General features: G+C 46.4%; 1 protein-coding gene across 1 annotated transcript in view; it reads left to right on the top strand.

Moving 5' to 3' along the window:
• Positions 1–915: 915 nt before the first annotated feature.
• Positions 916–21,253, top strand: part of LOC134368926 (H(+)/Cl(-) exchange transporter 4-like) — a 45,770-nt gene continuing 25,432 nt past the window's right edge. Inside the window, 7 exon segments of the mRNA XM_063085164.1 lie at positions 916–1,053; positions 3,595–3,694; positions 9,948–10,135; positions 12,800–12,922; positions 17,893–18,099; positions 18,220–18,300; positions 19,393–19,938. Of these exon segments, the coding sequence (XP_062941234.1) occupies positions 928–1,053; positions 3,595–3,694; positions 9,948–10,135; positions 12,800–12,922; positions 17,893–18,099; positions 18,220–18,300; positions 19,393–19,938 (1,371 nt within the window). The 5' untranslated portion in view covers positions 916–927.

Genomic DNA, 21,253 nt, shown 5'->3' with positions numbered 1-21,253 from the left:
TACACAATGGAATACTACTCAGCTATAAAAACGAATGAAATACTGCCATTTGCAACAACATGGATGGACCTTGAAAGAATTATATTAAGTGAAACAAGTCAGGCAAAGAAAGAGAAATACCACATGTTCTCACTTATTGGTGGGAGCTAAAAATTAATATATAAATTGATACACACACACACACACACACACACAAAACGGGGGGGGAAGAAGATATAACAACCAAAATTATTTGAAGTTGATACGACAAGCAAACAGAAAGGACAGTGTTGGGGGGAGGAGGAAGGGAGGACGGAGGGAGGTTTTGGTGATGGGGAGCAATAATCAGCCACAATGTATATCGACAAAATAAAATTTAAAAAAATAAATAAATAAAAATAAAAATAAAAAAATAAAAAAATAATAAAATGGCCCTGAAACTGAGTGATGAAGTGCTGTCTAGTGTTCCCACATGCAGGAAGGCTGTGCTGTGTTTTGTGGAGAGAATACGTGTCAGAGAAGCTTCACCCAGACGTGAGTGGTAGTGCTGTTGGCCATGAGTTCAATGTTAATGACTGAGCACTATCTATTAACTACAGTGTCTGTAGACAGAAAAACGAGATACAAGGTTATGTATTGATAGCTTGACGAGAATGTGAGCAGAGGCTCTCAGGGCCCTAACCCTGTATTCTCCTAGGAGCGGTCATTCAATTTTTGCTAATGTAGCATCTGAAGTGACTTTATAGAACACATCTTCTACCTATAATGAGAATTGACTGTGTATATATGTTACTACAGCAGAGATGCCTATGCTGAGATAACTTTTTGTTGTGTAAGAAAATAGAGCCTGTGGGTTATCTTCTGCCATGTCCACGTACATGTCCTGTTCACCTTTTCCATGACCGTTTTTCTCTCTCAGGTGTAACTGGCCTGGTCAATGCAGGAGCGATGAGTGGCACTGGAAACCTGATGGATTTTCTCGATGAGCCATTCCCCGATGTGGGGACAGATGAGGACTTCCACACCATCAAATGGCTAAGCGAAAAGTCATGGGACACTGACAGTCACAGAAAGGTAGGTGGCGTTACAAAGGGACAAGCTGAAGGGGATCCCCGCAAGTGGCTGCGGCATGCTGGCATCTGGAAGTTGTTGAGTGGGGGCTCAGGTTTATGTGTCACGTACCAGGTTAGGTTCTAAAGAAGAGTGGGGCAAGGGCAGAGATGTAGCTCCGGGTGCTGGGGGTGGGAGGCTGTGTCATATAGAGGGAATGTGGTGCGAAGCACAAGGAGGGGACTCTGGAATCAGATGAATCTGGGGCACTTCCTGCCCTTGACACCTTCGGGCTAGGTGACTTTGGGGGTGCCATTTCTGGGCCCCTCATTTTCTCATCTGTGGGGACAGAGGTGATTATTCCTCAAGGGTAAGTGAGGCTGTGTGTGTGAAAGCACATGTTATGGGGCCGGGCATCTAGTTGGCAGTCGATATATATTTTAATGGTCTGCAGTGAAGCTACGTGTAAGTGCTATGGGATCCTCTAAGAGAGACGTTTAGGGAAGAGGTTCTCAGAGGCTGATATTTCAGTTGGGACTTGAAGGAAGACTAAGAGTTCACTGGGGAGACAAAGGGAAAAGCATTCTAAACACCAGAGTGGCCCTTTCTTAAGTCAGAGGCATGAAAGAACATGGCACACTTGGGAAATTCAGGGAGCTCCAGGGATCTGGTGGGGGATTCCTGGAAGGGGAAGAAAGCAGATGAGTCTAGAAACATGAGTAAGGGCTGGCCGGTTGGCTCAGTTGGTTAGAGCACAGCCTTGCAACACCAAGGTCAAGGGCTCAGATCCCCTTACCAGCCAGCTGCAAAAAGAAAAAAAAAGATTTGTAGAAACATGAGGAATGGGGCCCATTGGGAGTGACTGAGTAGGCCATGGGGAGGAGTTTGTATTTTGTGTTGCAGGCGACAGAATACAATAAAGATGCATTGCAAAGGGAGAAACAGAAGGCTTGGAGGTGAGTTCGCGAGGAAGCGGGAGGTCTGACTAAGGGCCCTGAAGTAGAGGTGGATCGATGGGAGCAGGGTCCTCAGAGAGCCATTGACAGGACTAGGGGAGGGGCTGGGGTCAGGTGGGGAGCGGAGTCAAGGAATACCGGGCTGTGGCTAGATGGGGGTGATGCCTTTGATGATGGGGAGTTGGCAGATTTCAGAGCAAAACCAGTGAGTTCTGTTTCAGATGCTTTGAATTTGAGCTGCCCACCTCGCCTGCAGCTGGGGTGGGTGGTTGGCAGGTGGAGGGAACTCTGCAGTTCCAGGGCCAGGTCAGGGCCACAGTGACGGGTCCCTGGCATGAGAGTAGGTGCGGAAGCTTTAGAGGTGGCCAGGGTGGCCGGGGAATGTGGAGGGAGATGGAAGGAGGCGGTCAGGACCCTGGGCAATGCCAGGAGTTAGGAGGCCTGGGGGAGGTAGGTGGGTGCCAGTGACAAACTCTGAGGAGAAGCAGGGAGAGGTGAGAGAGGGGACCAGCCGAGAGTAGTCCCAAGTGAGAAGAGGAGAGAGTGTTGAGGAGGGGCTGCTCCCAAGGTCAGCCTCCATGGAGAGGTAATGGTGAACCAACAACATGGGGGCTGTCGGCGACCTCAGGGAGAGCCGCTTCAGAGCAAGATGCAGAGGGATGTGGAGAGTGCGACTGTGTCACGCCATTTCATGAAGGTTGGCAGTGAAAGGAGGAAGAGCTGTGCAGGAGTGAGGTTCAGTCAAGAAGATGGCGCAGCCTCTTGTCTCCAATGTGGAGGAGCACGGGGACAGGGCAGCCTTCCCTCTAGAGCAGGGCTCAGCAAACTATGGCCCTCGGGCCAAAGCCAGCTGGCACCTCGTTTTGTAAAGTTTTGTCGGAACTTAGTCATGCCCATTCATTTACATGTTCTTTATGGCTCCTTTTGTGCACAGTGACCGAGCTGAGTAGTTGCAACAGACACCATTTGACCTGCCGAGCCCGAAATATTTACTGTCTAGTCCTATATAGAAAATGTTTGTCAACCACCGCTCAAAAGGGTTGTGAGGGGAATGGTGATCTTGGAGGATTTTGTTAACACAGGGAGGCAAAGGTGTGTTCTTACAGTGTGTATAGACGTGTCCATCTGCCATGGCAACTGTGCTCCATGCTGCTAATTCACAGTTCTTGCTCTTAAAATTAAACCTTGAAAACAAAAGTAGGAAATGCAGGCTTTGTTGAAGAGGCTTTCTAATGAACAGACCTGATAATGTAAGTTAAAACAGTAGCTCATATTCAAGATAGTGATACCCAGTCAGTGCCTCCTTCAGAATGGCTTTTAAATAATGAAAGAGCAGATCACATTCAGTATATTTTTCTAATCAAGTGCAGTTTTTGGTACTCTTGTTCCTTGGAAAATATGATGGCACCTCCATAGCTCTATGAGCTAGGAAGCCCATTGTGTCATTGTGGCACACATCTGAATGGATAATGTAACTGGGAATTTGGTTGCTGAATTACCTTCATTTTCTCTTAATTACCACGCTGTTTCCTGAGAAAACAGTTTCAAGGAGAAAAGCATGAGTTGAAAAATGTGTGCACATCACCTGCTGTGTCTGCTCTGCTTCCAGATAACCAGTGAAAGCAAGGAGTCCGTATGGGGGTTCATCAGGAGCCTGCAGGATGCCTGGTCGGGCTGGGTGGTCATGCTGCTCATCGGCCTGCTGGCAGGTACGCGCAGGGCACACAGCGCTCCCGAGCCGCTTGGGATGATGTTCGGAATGTGGAGCGTTTCCCTTTTACCCCATGCAAGAGATTTCTTACTTGAAATGTCTAAGAGCAGAATACATGACCATATAGTTTCCATCAAATGTATCATCGATTAAGCTTCTGGAGAGCTGTCATTATAGAGCTGGCTGGCCGTTTCCACATAGTGCAAAGGTTTATGACCTTGCGGGAGTGTACTGAAAGCACGCGTTCTGCATTCTGCTGTCCTTGGTTATATAGAAGCCAACGAAATATGAAAACGTTTTGAGCTGCCATAATCAAACACCACACGAGACTGGCTTTTGCTACTACTGGCAGGTCCTCGAATGACTTGTAAACACCGTAGGGCACTCAAAACCATGCTAGACACCCACAGGATCTGAGGTAGGCCCTGGGAGATCCCCAGCCCCGACATCGTTCTGACCCTCGGGGACTCCGTGTCCTTCCTTTTTATAATCCCAACACCGTGTTTGCAAGTAGTAGATGTTTCCAGAGTAAATGGAAGAATATCTGGAGGGGAAACCTGTCCTTTTAATGTCAAATGCACCAGCTCTGCATGGAAATTGTGTCCCGAAACTTACTTCCTTGGAGGAGGCTGGGAGGGTTAATGTCTAAGAATTTAAAAATTTGAGCATGCTGAAGAGATCCCCTGAACAAAAATCCCCTACATATAACAACATAAGCATTATGGCTAGAAAATTGATCAGAGAAGTGACTGTAATACAGGCAGAATATAGTAAGTGCTTTAAGAAAGAACAGTAATGAGACACATGATTTTGTGATTACAGGTGATTCCGATTTCCAGGCGATCTTTCATTTATTTCATGGATAATTGTAGGAGAGGCTCGGTGGCCAGGGAACGGCCCCATCTGCCTCGTCCGCCTCGGCATTTCAGAAAAAAGAAGCCAAGGGGAATGCTTGAGAGCAGCCCTTTCCTACTAGCCACAGCAGCTGTCTGTTCATTTCCCCAATTCTATTCTCCCTCCCCAAGCGGCGGCAACCAGGGAAGGGAATTAGTCTTGGCAGATACATGGTCTTCTGCCACCACGTTTGCTTGACCGCTTCTGTGAAGACCTTTGAAGGAGGCCGGGGCGGGGCGGGGCAGGTGGGAGGGGATGGAGTTTGCTCTGGATTTCGATGGCCCTACTTAGAATAGATTTATCAAACCTTACACTGTATCATTATTCTTGGCTCCTAGGAAGGAGAAATAAATAGGGTAAATGAAGACACTTGGAACAGATGTTCTGGTGTCTTGCTGGAATAAATGGCACAGCTTAGATTTATTTGGCTAGTGGAGGAGCCCAACTGGGCTATCTTTAGCTGACCCGATATTGACCAGCTGGTCTCACTATCAACTCAGTTGCTGTCAGTTCTGGCAGGTGGAATCACCTAGGGAGTGAAACAATATGTAGCAGTGCCTGGGCTGCAATTAAACAGCTTCTCTGGAGGGGGCGCCCTGGCATTGAGTAAAGACCCCTCTTCTCCCCTCTGTGATTCGAATATGCAGGCCGGGGTGAGAACCGCCGGAGAAAGGAAGGCCCGTGAAAAAGGAGGGCAAGAATGGGAGGACAGTGGAAAGAGAAGTGGCTCAAGTGTTCTTTTGCCCTGGACGCACCAAGTGTCTGGCTGGCTGTCCGTCCCCTCAGTGGCACCCTGGCCACTATATTCTGACCCCTGATGGAGAGGCCCAGCGGCAAATCCTCTGCAGGGCGTTTATCGGGAGCTGCCACTGGGGGTCGCTGTTGTACCGTAGAATAAAGCTGAGGCGCGGTCAGAACCAGAATCAGCATTGAGGATTGGGTGTGGGATAATGTGATTACGAATGAGTGAATAATGACGGAATTTGGGGTGATCATTGGGTCTTGCCCCTGGATATCTGCAGGACCCCTCCACCACCTTCACTGGGTCTTTGTTCAAATGTTACCTTTCATTTGAGGCCTTCCCCGACTGCCTTCTCTAAAATTACATCCTTCCCTCTGAATCTCATCCCCCTTTCCTGCTCTAGGTATGTATATATGTGTGTATGTAACAGCTTTATTGAAATATAATTCATGTGCTACACAATTCACTCATATAAAGTGTCCAGTTCAGTGGCTTTTAGTATATTCACAGAGTTGTGCAACCATCACCACGATCAATTTTACTTATATATATATTTGTCTTTTTCCTGACCGGTACTCAGCCAGTGACTGCACCGGCCATTCCTATATAGGATCCGAACCCGCGGCGGGAGCGTTGCTGCGCTCCCAGTGCCGCACTCTCCCGAGTGTGCCACGGGCTCGGCCCCACGATCGATTTTAAAACAATTTTATCACCCCCAAAGAAACCTCTGTAGTTTTTAGCTATCACAGCCGCAGCCCCCAGTACCCTCTCAGCCTCAGGTCACCACTAATCTACTTTTTGTCTCTATGGATCTGGCTGTTCTGTATATGTCTTACAAATGGAATCATACAGTACAATGTGGTCTTTTGTGATCAACTTCTTTCACTTAGCACAATGTTTTCAAGGTTCATCCACGTCGTCACAAGTATCAAGCCTTCTTCCTTTTTATTACTGAATACTACTCCATTGTATGGATAAACCACATTTTGTTTATCCAGTCATCTGTTGATGAGTATTTGGGTTGTTTCTACTCTTTGGCTGTATTGAATAATGCCACTGAGAGCAATTGTGTGCAGGTCTTTATGTGGACACTTGGTTTCGTCTTGGGTATATGCCTCGGAGTGGAGTTACTGGGCCAAATGGTAACTCTGTGTTTAACTTTTTGAGGAACTGCCAGACTGTTTTCCAAGGCGGATGTACCATTGTATCGAGCTGTATTTTCTCTCTAGCACCTATCACCTTCTAGTGCAGTCTCTGGGTACTTACTTACTTGACAAGTGTCTCTGTCCCCACCACGAGGTACAGCTCCATGAAGTCAGAGACTTCGGTCTGCTTTGTTCACTGCTGTATCCCCAGGATGTGGACTAGTGACTGGCACGTAGTAAGTAGGTGCTCAATACATATCCCTTGAGTGAACCAAGGGACCTGAGTTTTCTGATTTTTTCCTTCATTTATTTACTGCTGTCATCCACTCAATGTGGACATACAGCTCCAACTATGTACCTGACGTGGGTACAATAATGGACAAGGCAGGTAGCCTCTTTGCCCACTTACAGTGGACACAGGTTCTGGAGGCCTGATCTAACCCCCACCGTGGCATGAAAACCAGACAATGAAACATTTTTTCCGTGATTTATAGCCTGTGGAAGTACAGACATATATATACCTATATTGCTAACCATGAGATCAGGATACAGTAGGTATTGAGGTGGGGCAAGGCCCGAGAAATACACTTGGGCCAGACTTAGGAACTCAGAGAAGTCTTCCCAAAGGAGGGATATAAATGCCGGAATCTGGAAGATAAGGAGGACACTGCCCAGTGGAGGGAGGGAAATGCTTGCCGAGATGGTGCAGAGAGGAGCTCCTGGAATGTTCCAGAAACATGGAGAGGGCAGAGGGTGGGGGTTAGTGATGGAAAAAGATGAGGCTGGAGAGATACGAGGTGCCTGCCATCAGGGACAGCAATCTGTTGAGGATTTGGGCGTTCGCCCAAGAACAATGGGAAACCGTGGCAGGCTTTTCCATAGGGGCTGGCGTGGGTCGGATTGGCAGCTTTGAAAGCCTGTTTGACCACAGTGTGGAGAACCCACTGGAGGGGGGCAAGTTGGGCATGGAGATCCGAAAGGGGGCTCTGGCTGCAGCCCAGACAGAAATGATTCTGAAACGGTGGCCTGAATGGCAGCAGAGGCTGTGGGGAGGGAGGGGACTGGAGCGATTCAAGAGAGATTTGGAGGTGGAGTCGCTAGGATGTGGTGATTGCCTGGAGCGGGATGTTTACGCAGGTTTCTGGTTTGCACAAGGACCTGGATTCTGGGCCCTTCTCTCAGCTGCGAGCAAAGCTGGGCCTGGGAGCTAGATACTGTCGCTCAGCGTTGGATGCAGAGACCTGAGGTGGAGATGTCGCACAGACCCGAGAGGGCAAATAGACGTGTGTCCTTTGACAGTTGCTGCTCATTGGCTTTGGCTGCTTGGGGCTCTGTTAGAAAGGGTGTTTGAGGGTGATTCCACACGAGTCTGCCACAGTGGTTAAGTGCTGTCTGACAGGGGCATGTCAAAAGCGTTGTGAAGGCGAATCCAGTAGAGTGTGTCAGATCAATGGGTGATGTCTGCCATGGGCAGTGGAGCTGGCAGCTGCGCTCTGTAGTGACTGAGCACAGGAGACAAGAGCTCCTACGTTCCTGGAGGGCAGCGCTAGATATGCACAGCTACAGCTCAGTGACAATAGAAGGACGTGACCAAGGTGGCCAGGGTCGAGAGTGTAGTGTAAGAAGAGAGAAGGGTTTAGGGTCAAGCGTGGAGGAAATGTGCCTTTTAGAAGTAGGGTAGAGCAGAGATCAGGGAGACAGAGAAAACCAGAGAGCCAGGAGGAAAGCAGGGGAGGATGATGTTGTGGAAACGAAGGGCAGGCGTGTTTCTAGAAGGATGGAGTGGTCAGCAGTGTCAAAGGATGCTGAGAGGTCTGGAACTAGGGTCAGCACACTTTTTCTGTAAGGAGCCAGAGAGTAAATATTGTCAGCTCGGTGGGCCACCCCCTTTCTGTGTCACCTCTTCAGTTCTGCTTCTGTAGCATGAAAGCAGCCACAGATGGCACCTCATCGAGTGGCACAGCTGTGCTCCAATAAAACTAGATTTACAAAAACAGGCAGTGGCCAGATTTGGCCCGTGGGCTGTAGTTTGCTGGTCCTGTCCTGGAAGATGAGGACTGAGCAAAGGCCATTGCCTGAGCTGCGGGTCTCCAGGTGGACAGAGCGGAGTGAGGCTGAGCGGACGGAAGAGACAGGCCGGTAGCTGGATGGGAAGGTGGTGCCGGGCAGTGTTCACACTGAAGGCTGCTGGGAAGGAGCCATCAGAAAGGGGAGGTGGCAGGGATAGGAGAGAGAAAGGGGAACTGTAAGAGGGAGGGCCTGAGGATGCAGGGGGTCTGGGTCTGAGGCGGGCCGCTGCACACGGAGCACAGGACAAGGGACGGGGCGCACCGATGTGGGGGTGCGGATGCCTTTGGGGGTGATGTGGGTGTGAACCCGATACTGTCCTGAGGATTCAGTAAAAGTTTGACAAGTTAAGAAGCCGGAGAACATTCCTTGCCTTTGGAAAAGACTAGAATGAGTTATTCTGGAAAGAGAGACACAAGGCAGCCTTTTGTGGCCCTCTGAGCTGCACAGTCGATTATTTATGTTTCTGTTGGGACGTAAGTGACTGTACATGTGTGGGGGGCACAGGCTTGAATATCTGTAGCCGTATGCAACATGCGATGCTCCGACCAGGATAATTGGCACACTCGGCATGACACCATGTCATCGTTTTGGGTGGCCCTTTACCAGGCCCTCCCTTGGCCATCTCTCCTCCCCCTTTCCCACCTCGGTCCTTTTCTCTCCTTTGCAAAGTATTATTGGGATCCTTGTGTCTTTCCTTCTTTCTTTTTAAATTTATTTTCCAGCTCCCAGTTATGAGTGAGGACACGTGGTGTTTCTCTTTCTGTTGCACATTCTATTTCATCCCACTTCTATCGGCCTTTAAACTCATTATCTACTTGTATAGATCCACGATCCCTTACCCAGAATTTAAAGAATCCGGAACGTCCTAATCAGCATGGGTTTCCCAAGTTTGGTTCCCATTTGGGGGCAAAACCTTACTCATTTACGATATGAGGCCATCATAGCTGTTATGCCTCCATTTTGTCTGCATTATCGTGTTTCCCCAAGAAATGTTAATCTGCATGTGCCCAGGATCCTGCCCCAGAAGCTGCTGAGGGGGCTTTGTCTTTTACAGTGTACGTACCCTATTTCCAAAATTTGGAAAGGGATGAATTCGGAAAGTGCTTGGCCCCAGTGGCTTGAGATGAGAGTGTAAACCTGCGTGTCTCACTCTCCTACCTGGTGTAAGCCACTGAGCGCTTTGTATCTCTCCCCGGGCTGGTGCTGCCCTCACCGTATGTGTTCAGTGACTGCCAGGTTAATGAGAGAAGCTTCCTATGTAAGTGACAGCCCATGGCATGTTCGTTCCTGCTCTGGTGTTGGGGCCTGTGTGGTCACCGCGTTCCTGCGTGGCTGCTGCGTTGTGCATTCCCTTCGCAGCACGGGTGACTCCTCTTAGTGGCTTGTGCTGGTTCCTCCAGGCAGCTTAGCTGGGGTCATCGATCTTGCAGTCGAGTGGATGACAGACCTGAAAGAAGGTGTCTGCCTGTCTGCCTTCTGGTACAGCCACGAGCAGTGCTGCTGGACTTCCAATGAAACCACTTTTGAGGACAGAGACAAGTGTCCACGGTGGCAGAAATGGTCAGAGCTGCTGGTGAATCAGTCAGAGGTGGGTGCCTGGGCAGGGTCCTCCTGGGGACTCCCACCATTCCACATGCCCTTGGGACCCTGCCGGTTGATTCGTGAGTGTCATTTCACCTTCAAGTGTCTGTTGCGATGAGAGTCTATGGCGTAATACTAGTGTGACTTGCTCTTCTCTAGCTCTAATGCAGCCACCCAGACTTTAAAAGCCTTGTATTTGGCTTTATTTTTCTTACTGAACGTAGTTTGTTGATCATGCTGAAGAAATAGCGTTAATTTTTATACCTTTCAATTGAGGTGAAAATATGAATTATCTTTTTTTAGAATAACAGCTTTAGTGAGATATAATTCACATTCCATATTTAAAGTGTACAATGAACCATCATCACAATCTAACAGTAGTACATTTTCATCAACCCGAAGAAACCCTGTACCCGTTAGCCATCACTCCCATGACCCCCCAACCCACTAGCCCCTGGCAACCGCTCTTATTTCTGTCTCTATAGATTTGTCTATTCTGGAGATTTCATGTAAATGGAATCATATAGTGTGTGGCTTTTTTGTCTGGCTTCTTTCACTTAGTGCAATGTTTTCCAAGTTCCTTCATGTTGTAGCATGAATTAATACTTCATTCCTTTTTATAGCTGAATAATATTCCACTGTATGGATATACCACTTTTTTATTTTAAAATCTAATTGTTCACATTTGTGGGGGGATATACCACATTTTATTTATCACTTTATCAGCTGATGAACATGGGTTGCTTCCACCTTTTTGCTATTATGAATGATGTTGCTATGAACATTTGTGGACACATGTTTCATTTCTCTTGAGTGTATACCCAGGAGTGGAATTGCTGGGTCAGATGGCAACTCTGTGTTTGACCTTTTGAGGAGCTTCCGGACTGTTTTCCACACTGGCTGCACCATTTTACCTTCCCACCAGCAGCGCATGAGGGTTCCCATTTGCTCTCCTTCTTGCTAACACCTATTATTATCTGCTTTTGATGTTAGCCATGCTAGTGGGTATGAACTGGTACCTTATTGTGCTTTCCGTTATCTTCCACTACATTTTATGAGCGCATTACAGAGGATGTTCCGGGCCTTCTGTGAAGAGAATGTCCCAGGCACAGGGGATGTGGTGGTGAACCACAGACCTAGTGTTTGCCTTCAAGGCACCTAGAGCTTCACATCTTTATAAAAATCTTAGCTCAGGAAAGGGTTAGCTTTTACCAAATTCAGTGCTTACTACAATGACTATGGGTCATTGAACGATCAGAAAGCCAGGTGACGGGAGCTACGAGCAAAGCTTCACGATAGGGGTAATGCGAGGACCGTTCAAGCTAGAACTGTTCTTGGAAGGTACATGTAATCTGTTTATACGTCTCCTCCCTGCCCCACTGTTTTTTTGCTGGACCAACTTACCACAGCTGAAGACATTTGGAATGCACTTTGCCATTTTGTTAAACCCCTTTCTCAGTGGAATTGAAAATGAATTTCTTCAGATCTCAGAAGTAGACAGAGGTCTTGAAATCTCACACATTCTCAGTGCTCTCTGTTCTTTCCTAAAAGAAACTCTCTACCTGGGTTGATGGGCGTGGGCAGGCGGAGGTGGCTGGGTGCCGTATTTTATTTCTTCTCTCCTACTTGCAATATGTGTTTTGGGGAAATATGACCATCCATCTTTTCAACTACTTTTAATATCTATACTTTGGTTCAAAGAATTACTGTTAGTAGGAGTGAGAAGTTATTTTTAGCCTCCAAAAAATGTGCATACTTAAGTGGGTGAAAGATATTCCTCTGTCCGATTTCTCACCACATAGGGTGAGAATATATGTGCTTGTAAAGGCCAGAGCAGTCTTCTGGAACGTGTTTTGCATTTAATAGGAACACACGTGGCTGTGTCCATGGCCTGACTTGTAGGTGACCTCTCTTTCCTTCTCCCCTCACTTGTGTCATCCAGATCGTAGCAAGAAGCTGAGGCCTAAAGAAATGCGGACTCCACTCAGCAAACCAGGTCCTCAACCTAAAATACCCCAGACTATGTCTTTGGTTCAGAAAAATACTCGCACAGACCACATAATTTGGAATCAGTGAAATATTCTGAGGGAGATGATCAAGTTTCCCCTCAAGTAGTGCCTCTCAAATGGGACCCGAGACTCTGCATTTCTGGCAAGCTCCAAAGGCATGCTGAGGCCGCTGGGCCAGGCAGCTCACCTGAGTAGCAGCATTCCAAACCACAGCTCCCACCCTTGCTCATCATCAGTGCGGTTGCTTGCTGGGGTGTGAGCATGGCCTCAATGAAAGCTAGGAGAGACCAGTCCACCGCAGACAAGAAAGACAGGCCTTCCAGGCTCTGAAGACAGAATTTTGTGCATCACACCATTCATTAGCTCTAGTGCAAGTGGTGATTAAAATCGAGTGTCATTCACGGCTTCCGTTGCCTCTGAGACATCAGCCGGTGGAAGGTGCACGTGAACAGCTCCTGGAGGAACACCGGTGCTGGGTGGTGTGTTCCCATTTCAGCGATGGCGACAGCCGATAAAACCGACTCTGGCCTTTTTGTTTTTACAAGACAGGGACTGGGCCTGCCCGATCCCATCAAAGCGTCTGCTCTCCCGACAGAGGGGTGGCTTTGGTATGTTGCTCAGGTTTGCCATGGCTCATGTCCTCTTTCTTTGTGTCTGTTTAGGGTGCCAGTGCTTACATTCTGAATTACTTAATGTACATCCTGTGGGCATTGCTGTTTGCATTTCTGGCCATCTCCCTGATGTGCGTGTTTGTGCCATATGCCTGTGGCTCTGGCATACCTCAGGTGAGTCGTGGCTGAATTTCTTTTGTACCAATAATAAGAATAGCAAAGACTTCCATAGCACTGTTGTGCCAAGCACAGTTCTGAGCATGAACTCATTTTACTACCGCATTTACTCCTCACAGTAGACTATGAGGCAGGTCCTATTATTGTGCATTTGGTAGCTGAAGAAATTAGCACAGAGAGGTTAAGGAACTTGCCCAAGGCCAACAAGCTGGTCAACTGTGAGTTCAGGATTCATACTCTGTATCCAAGATTTCTGCTTTATCGCTTCTCAGATGATTAAACCATTGTTGTAGTAAACCAGGCATAACTCTTAAGGCCTGTGGAATCAGAGTTCATTAACCACGCGCATAAATAGGCACTGGGATGACTTGGAAATGCGCCTATGATATAATGTGAAAAAAGGGCAATAGCGGAGGTTTGTTGCTGAGAAAGTTTACTGATGATTAAACTCCTTTGCCACATTCTGCTCTTCTGATGACCAGGTAATAGCAATCTTTACAAAACTTAATTTCACTTCTACTGCATGCACTGTGAATTTACCCTTGTGAATTTAGTGTTCTTATAAATAGTTTTCCACACTTTCATGTAACCAAAGAATGAGGGAAGTGACCTCATCAATCAAGGGGAGTGCCTGAGACTGAACTTGAAACCTACAAGGATCTACTGGGCAGAATAATGTTAAATTGAGCTGATTCGCAAAGAGCCCAGACAGTGAAAATTTTAGCCAGAAATAATTTTAAAAATTCTCGTTTTATCCCTCGAATCAATGCAATTCAGTTCTTCAAGTTGGTGCTGCAGCAAGGCCCACAGGCGGTAGAGATGGTGAGTATGAAGATGTAGTTGTGCACCAGTTGTGGCGACACGTCCCAACCCTTGGGTGGTGCCCTCCACCACTGACGCTGGTCCAGGCAGTTACAGGAAGCGCTGAGTCATTGAAAGATGGTCAAAAGAAGAATTCAATATGGTCTTGTGTCAGGAAAGTTAGGGGAAAATTCTTAATATGTCATGCTGAATTTTTGATGGTTTATATTAACAAATTGCTTCAGGAACCCAAAAATCAAGCCGTATAACCATCCTATTTTCTCAATACAGCCAGTTCTGCTATAGTGTGACATATACATTCCTAAACATCACCATGCCATGCAAAATCACGCAATTTAAAAAAAAAAGAGGACTTATGGAGAAAATGGGTTAGGAACACAATACTCAAAAACTTCATCAGTGATACATATAAAAAAATAGGCTAGGAAAAACAGCAGCACAGTTTTACACATTAAATGGCCAAGAAATATGTCAATACTACAATAAGTATCTTTCTTCTTGAAAAAACTTGAAGTTGGCTGTGGAAGTGGGCATCAGAAGGGCTGCAGCTTGTGAGTTACTGTGAAGGGGCTGCAGGAGGGTTATCTGGACCTGGATGGGAAGCTGTGACAGCGGCGTGCACGGGTGTGGCTCCCCACACATGTGTGGACTGGTTGATGTTTGAGGCATGTGCGTATATGTATGTTTTGTGTTTTCCTACATAGCTCGGTTCAGCTGGGTATGGTGTTCTGCATTCACCTCATATTTCTCCCAGAGCAAATTGTGCATAAACAGACATGAAATTTGTGTTATGCTCAAATTCTTCCCTAATGTATAGATGGCATTGGAACAAATATGCATTTTCTAAACAAGTATTATAGCAGAGCTGACTGGGTAAGAGTCTCTCTTTCTGCTTCTGTTCGCTTTATCAGTAGAACCACTATCAACTATGCAAGGACTTCAAGAAAGTCGTGGAAATATAGACTTAAAATACAAATCTTTACACGAACTTTTCGAAGTATCCTCGTATATGAAATCATGTCTTCCCAGAATTTACTCTGAGTTGATGTTTCCGTTCTTTGCAAGAAATGAACACTCTTCCAAATATTTACTTACCAGGAAGTGTTCTGGTTTTAAAGTTAAAAATACCAAGTCACAAATCCACTGCAATACACCTTGTGAAAGCCCTGCTTGCTTCAGTCTCAATGAATCCAAGTTAAAGCAAGTCATTGGATTTTGGCATCTATTGGGAATGAATTTGCCCTCTTTAGTCCCTAATTTGATCATGAGAATTTTGTCAAATCATTTTAGAGAATTACAAAATACATATTACACTGTTCAATTCACCACATGTCATGGCTGGCAAAGGCTCAGGTAATTTAGATGCTTGTAATTTTCTAAGTGGTATTACACTTTTAAACTGTACCCTGGGGTCCAAATCCACATTAACTAACTGAAACAAATTATAGAGAATTTTATTCAAGGCAACACAAAAGGGCAGGATTGTGGCAGGCATAATAAAACATCCCTTAAATAAAGGGATCTGAGATCCCCAGAGCACAGGATCCATTAGGCCAACTACCACCTGTTAAGGCCTGGTTTCACCACCACTAATTTGCCATCAGTTAAAGGCTCATTCAAGAAACACCAGCTGACTGCGCAGCTAGGAGGCCTCTGGTGTGTCCTGCAGGGAGGAGCTCATAGAATTCTTCAGGAAGACACGCACGACCTGCTCTGCTCGCATGGGCTCTTTCCCTCACCTGCTCCCTCTCCTTGAATTAGGATACGGATCTGTCCGTAGTTCCTGAGATGAAAATGGTCCTGTGCACACCCCTTTAACAATCTGAAGATTCGCTGACTTCATGACCTTCCCCAAGTCAGCACAGGTGACACGACGCTCAGTAGCAGGAATTCGTGAAAGGACCAAGAGTGTTTCAGGTCCGTCTCTTAAATATTGAGAAATTAGGGCTATCTGTGCTACATTTTCCTGGAATGGAGCAGTGGTTGTCCACCTGGGCTGCATTGTAGATTCACCTGGGGAGGCTGTGCAACTCCTCATACCCTGGATGCACCCGAGGCCAATTACATCAAATCTCTCTGGGGAGAGCCAGTTCTCAATATTTCCCGATTCCCAGTGATTCTGATGAGCGCTGAGGTTGTGAAGGGCTGTAATAGCTACTTGAGAAATTGATTACTTGGCAGAGCAGTGTCCACAAGGAGGCATTTTGAAGTTATGTAAATGGCACTGACAAGCGATCACACTGTCCCGTTATGTATTACACAATGGGAAAACAAATCGACCACAAACTACATGGAGTGACTCACTTGGTGTCTAGTTAATCTGTGATTTCAGGCATGTAAATTGCCAGCTTGGTGGTAAACATTCACTCCATTTTAGCCAATTGTGGGAGAGGTTGGAGGCAGAAGTTATGTAGCCATGGTAATGTTTCTGTATCCTAAAGGACACCGTTTTGGGGGAGAGGACCACAGTATATGAAGTTAGTCACTGAGATTGGCACTGAGTTGAATTCTCAAAGCCTTAGGCAATATGCTCAAGCACGCCTTTAGGAAGAAAGCCATTACTTGGCATTTACAAAATGCGGCAGGTCTGAAAATGGAGCAAGATAATGCTCCCTGTAGTCAAAGTCCTTTTCAATACAAGAGATATGATTAGGTGAAAGAAAAGGGGTTGCCATGGATTCAAACATCTGTATATCCCCCAAAGGTGCATTATTAGAACGCTGAGCATCTTCCTTTTCCAACGTTGTGTTAAGAATATTTTCAAACATATAGAAAAGTTGGAGAAAGTGGACAGTAAACACCCATTTTACCTATCGCCTCCAGCAGGGGCCAGCAAACTTTTCCTATAAAGGATAGAGAATCAGTATTTTAGGCCTATGGGCCAAGAGGCAGGATGGGGAAACTATTCTCACTGAAAGGCTAGTAATTTTTTTCTTACTTTATTTGATATTTCTATTACTATTTATATTACTTTAAATAATGTTAAAACCATTCTTAGCTTGTGGGTCATATAAAAATAGGCAACAAGCTGGATTTGGCCCATGGGCTATAGTTTGCCAACCCTTGACCTAAAGTTCAACTGACGTTTTGCTCTTGTAGGGGAGGCAGGATTTTACCTCGACCCTTTTAGGGGTTTTTGGCTGTGCCTGAGAATTAAATTGATGTAAGACAGATCCATAGGAGAAAAACATACAAATTTATTTAACATGTTTTATATGACATGGGACCCTTCATAAGGAAATGAAGACCTGAAGACGCAGTTAGAGTTGTGCACTCATATGCTGCATTGGACAAAGAGTAGTCAACTATGAAAATGTGACAGGGTAAAGGGGCTTGGGCTCGGGTAGTGACAGAGACGTGACTAGGAGGATAAGGGCTAGTCTAACAACGTTGGTTTGTACAGAATTCCTTCGGCCTCAACTTCCCATCCTTGATGATAAGAATGATGCTGTCCTACTCGTACAGGAAGGGCATCTTTCACATGTGAATTTCATCTCCTTCTTTTAAGAAACAAAATGAAGGTCAGAGCGAACTTGCACCTGCTGTTTTCTGAGTGCCTGTAACTCAAATAGTAAATCTGCCAGAGTGGCATACTCTGGGTGGCGTATTCTAAACTCCTTCACTCTGTTTGCTCTGTCAGGTAGCTGGCCAGCTCTCCCTGTCGTTTCTCTGGGATATCTTCCAAGAGTCAAAAGGTAGCAGTTAAAATCAGAGGTATATGAGGATACTTCAAAAAGTTTGTGGAAAAATGGAATTAAAGATAATACGAATCTTTTCATGAACTTTTTGAAGACCCCTTGTATGTCTCTTCTCAACACAGCAAAAGGTAATGTGAACAAGACAAAACATCATGAGTAAAATGAGACGTTAGAAGTGACTTATTCAGTCCTGTGATCTTTTAGTACTTTGGGAATTCTTAAGGTTTACTTGCATTGAATTTTTCAATGTTTCTCTTAATATAAAATTATATATTCATGTAAGTTTCTGTTAATACGATATAGACAAATGGAAAACTAAAAGAGCCTGTCTTCCACATGACTTTGTGAATCGAAACTTTAAAAGTGCCTCCCAGAGGAATTACAGCTATTTTCCTGGCCATGCATTGAAACAGTTCATTCCCTCTCATTCGCGATCCTCTGTTTCAGATCAAGACGATTCTGAGCAGCTTCATCATCAGGGTCTACTTGGGGAAGTGGACCCTGCTAATTAAGACGGTCACCCTGGTGCTGGTAGTGACATCCGGCCTGAGCCTTGGGAAAGAAGGGCCGCTGGTGCACGTGGCTTGTTGCTGCAGCAACTTCTTCAGCAGCCTTTTCTCCAAGTACAGCAAGAATGAGGGCAAGAGGCGTGAGGTGAGCCGGCCAGCTACCGCTGCAGGAAAGCGTTCTGCCCGCAGCCCCTCCATGGTCTCGCCTGCACACGCTGGTGTTCACGGAGGGCCCGGAGCTCATACATAACTGTTTGCCTTGCAGGTGCTTTCAGCGGCGGCTGCGGCTGGAGTCTCCGTGGCCTTTGGTGCTCCGATCGGGGGTGTGCTTTTCAGTCTGGAAGAGGTGAGAAGGGGCAGCGGAGGGAATGCGTGGGGCTGAGAGGCAAGGACCCGTGGATGACTGGCACAGCAGTGAGCCTTCGTCTCCTGCCCTGTGAGGAGTACATTCAAAGAAGTTGCATAAGATTCCTGCAGTTAATTTAGGAGCTACAATTTCTGCCATTTAAAAATATTGTTTTAAAAATTGCCAACATGACTTGTTTTTGAAGATTTATAGTGACTCCTCTGTTTCTCAGAGCCTATTGAATTAAGCATTTTTCGTTTTGGTAACGCTAACGGATCATTCCAGAGGTTGGCTGGTTGGCAAACGATTTCCGTAAAGGGCCAAATGGGAAATATTTCAGGCACTGTGGGCCACACAGTTTCTGCTGCAACTGCCCAACTTGGCCATGTGGCATGAAAACAGCCATAGAAAACACATAGTTTGGGATTGGGCATGGCTATGTTCCAGGGGCACTGAAATTAGAATTTTCTTTTCTTAATATCCTATATGTGTGTGTGTATGTGTGTGTTTGTGTGTGTGTGTGTGTGTGTGTGTTCATCATTATGCAATTTTAACTTTCTTTGTGGCCTTTTACTGTGAAATTAGAATTTTCCAGTTTTCACATGTCACAAAATATTGTTCTTCTGAGTAGTTCAACTCAAAAAAACCTTTTTTTCTCCTCCAACCATTTAAAAATGTAAAAACCATTGTTAGCTCGTGTGCCTTACGAATACTTTTGCTGGGTCGGAGTTGACCTGTGGGCCAGAGTTTTCCCACCCCTGAATCAAATCCAGAGGTTTATTTGCTTTTAGGAGAGTCTCTGTGCTATGAACAGAATTATGATTAACTATTTTTCTCTTAAAATAAGTGGCTTAAGCCACCTTGCTCAGTATCCATTTTACTTTTAGACACAATTAGATCACTTTGGTATCTTCGTTGGTGCATTTTGTCATAGTCAAGCCTGGACTGACTGATGAAGTGAGTGCCGTTCGTCCATGTTTGGTCCCAGTGTGTCTCACGGTGGGCACCAGCAGGTGACTGCTGACCAAATTGGCTGAACTCTGAGCAGCTCTTTCTCTGGCCAGTCTCTAATTTGTGACTTCTTCATCCCAGATCAGTTACTACTTTCTCTTGGAGACATTGTGGAGGTCATTTTTCACGGCCCTGGTGGCGGCCTTCACGTTGCGATCCGTCAAACACTTTGGGAACAGCTACCTTGTTCTCTTTTATGTGGAATATCACATGCCCTGGTACATGGCTGAACTCTTCCCCTTCATCCTGCTTGGGGTGTTTGGGGGCTTGTGGGGAACGCTCTTCATCCACTGCAACATCGCCTGGTGCAGGAGGCGCAAGACCACCTGGCTGGGGAAGTACCCGGTGCTGGAGGTCATTGTGGTGACTGCCATCACCACTGTCATTGCCTACCGCAGTTCCAACACATTGCAGAGCATCAGTGAGCTCATTTTTGAGCTGTTCTATGACTGTGGGGCCCTTGAGTCCTCGCAGCTGTGTGACTACATCAACGGCCCCAACATGACCCGGCCTGTGGATGACATTCCAGACCGGCCAGCTGGGTTTGGCGTTTACATGGCCATGTGGCAGCTGGCCCTGGCGCTGATCTTCAAAATCGACATCACCATATTTACCTTTGGCATGAAGGTAAGTGAAGGGGAAGAAAGTGAGGGCAGGTGCTGGTGGGGAGAGGAGCCCATGTCCTTCTGGGGACAGCACCCTACTCTCCTGAACAAAATTGTCATGGGAGGAAAAGGGGATCCAACCTTTCTTGAATGTTCTCATGTGCTGGGAACTTGACATTCTTTCAATGATCAGGACACAATTCTTTAATAACCAACAAGCCTGCGAAATGAGGTTTTAATCCCATTTTACAAGTGAGGAAGCTGAGGCTCAGAGACCCGGAGTGGCCTAATCAGACCCACAGCACATGGGAGACAGAGCTGGGCATGGAGCTCACTTCATCCCACTCCCAGACCAGGGGTGATCACAGATTTGCCTGCTGGCAGGGTGATGCCAGGTGGTGGGACAAGCACGTGTGTGGCCCAGTTTGGATCGATGAGCATGCACTGAGCATCCACTGTATCTAGGCACTGTACTAAGTCCAAGGTGTACAGCACTCGAAACAGAATGCTGCCCCTAAAGAGCACCTGCCTCTGGGAGAGACAGATGCAAACCCAGAGTTCTGAGACTGTGTGGCAGCACCCTACGCTGCACACCACGTGATGGCCTCCCAGTCTGGGTGTGGCTGGGGCCACGACGGGGGCTCTTTGCACACATCGTCTCCTGATGAGGAGTGTCCTCAAGAGCTGTGGATGACACCGTGTGCTTTCCTCATTTTTGTTCCTGAAGCCGGAGAAGAGACAGCTTCTTTCTTCTTGCTTTTAAACACTGCGTTAAAGTCAGACATACTTTGAAAGCCCTTCCTAAAGAGCTTTCTTTTATGGAAACTGACATTAAGTTGTTATTGCTTTTTTCAAAACAAATTGAGGTAAAGTTTACATAACCTGAAATTGGTCATTTTAAAGTGTACATGTTAGTGGTATTAAGTACATTCACAATGTTGTGCAAACGTCACCTCGGTCTAGTTTCTGAACGTTTTCATCCCCTTCATAGGAGACCCCATGTCCATTAGCAGTCCCTCCTGTTCTCCGCCCCAGCAGCCCCTGGCAACCACCGATCTGCTTTCTGTCTCTATAGGTTTGCCTATTTCGGACAGTTCATTTTAATTAAATTAATTCATTTCGGACTGTCCTTGTGGGACTGGCTTTTTTCACTTAGCACAGTGTTTTCAAGGGTTATCCACATTGTAGCACGTGTCAGCCCTTCATTCCTTTTCTGGCTGCAGAGTGTTCCGATCTGTAGATTCCCCCACACGTGGTTTATCCACTCATCCTTGGATGGACATTTGCGTTGTTTCCACCTTTTGGCTATTGTGAATAGTGCTGCTATTGCTTACTTA

This window comes from Cynocephalus volans, chromosome Y (genome assembly GCF_027409185.1).
Source record: "Cynocephalus volans isolate mCynVol1 chromosome Y, mCynVol1.pri, whole genome shotgun sequence".
NCBI classification, from domain to species: Eukaryota; Metazoa; Chordata; class Mammalia; order Dermoptera; family Cynocephalidae; genus Cynocephalus; species Cynocephalus volans.
The sequence above is the reverse complement of the archived record's forward strand: the minus strand, read 5'-3'. Positions and strand labels throughout refer to the sequence as shown.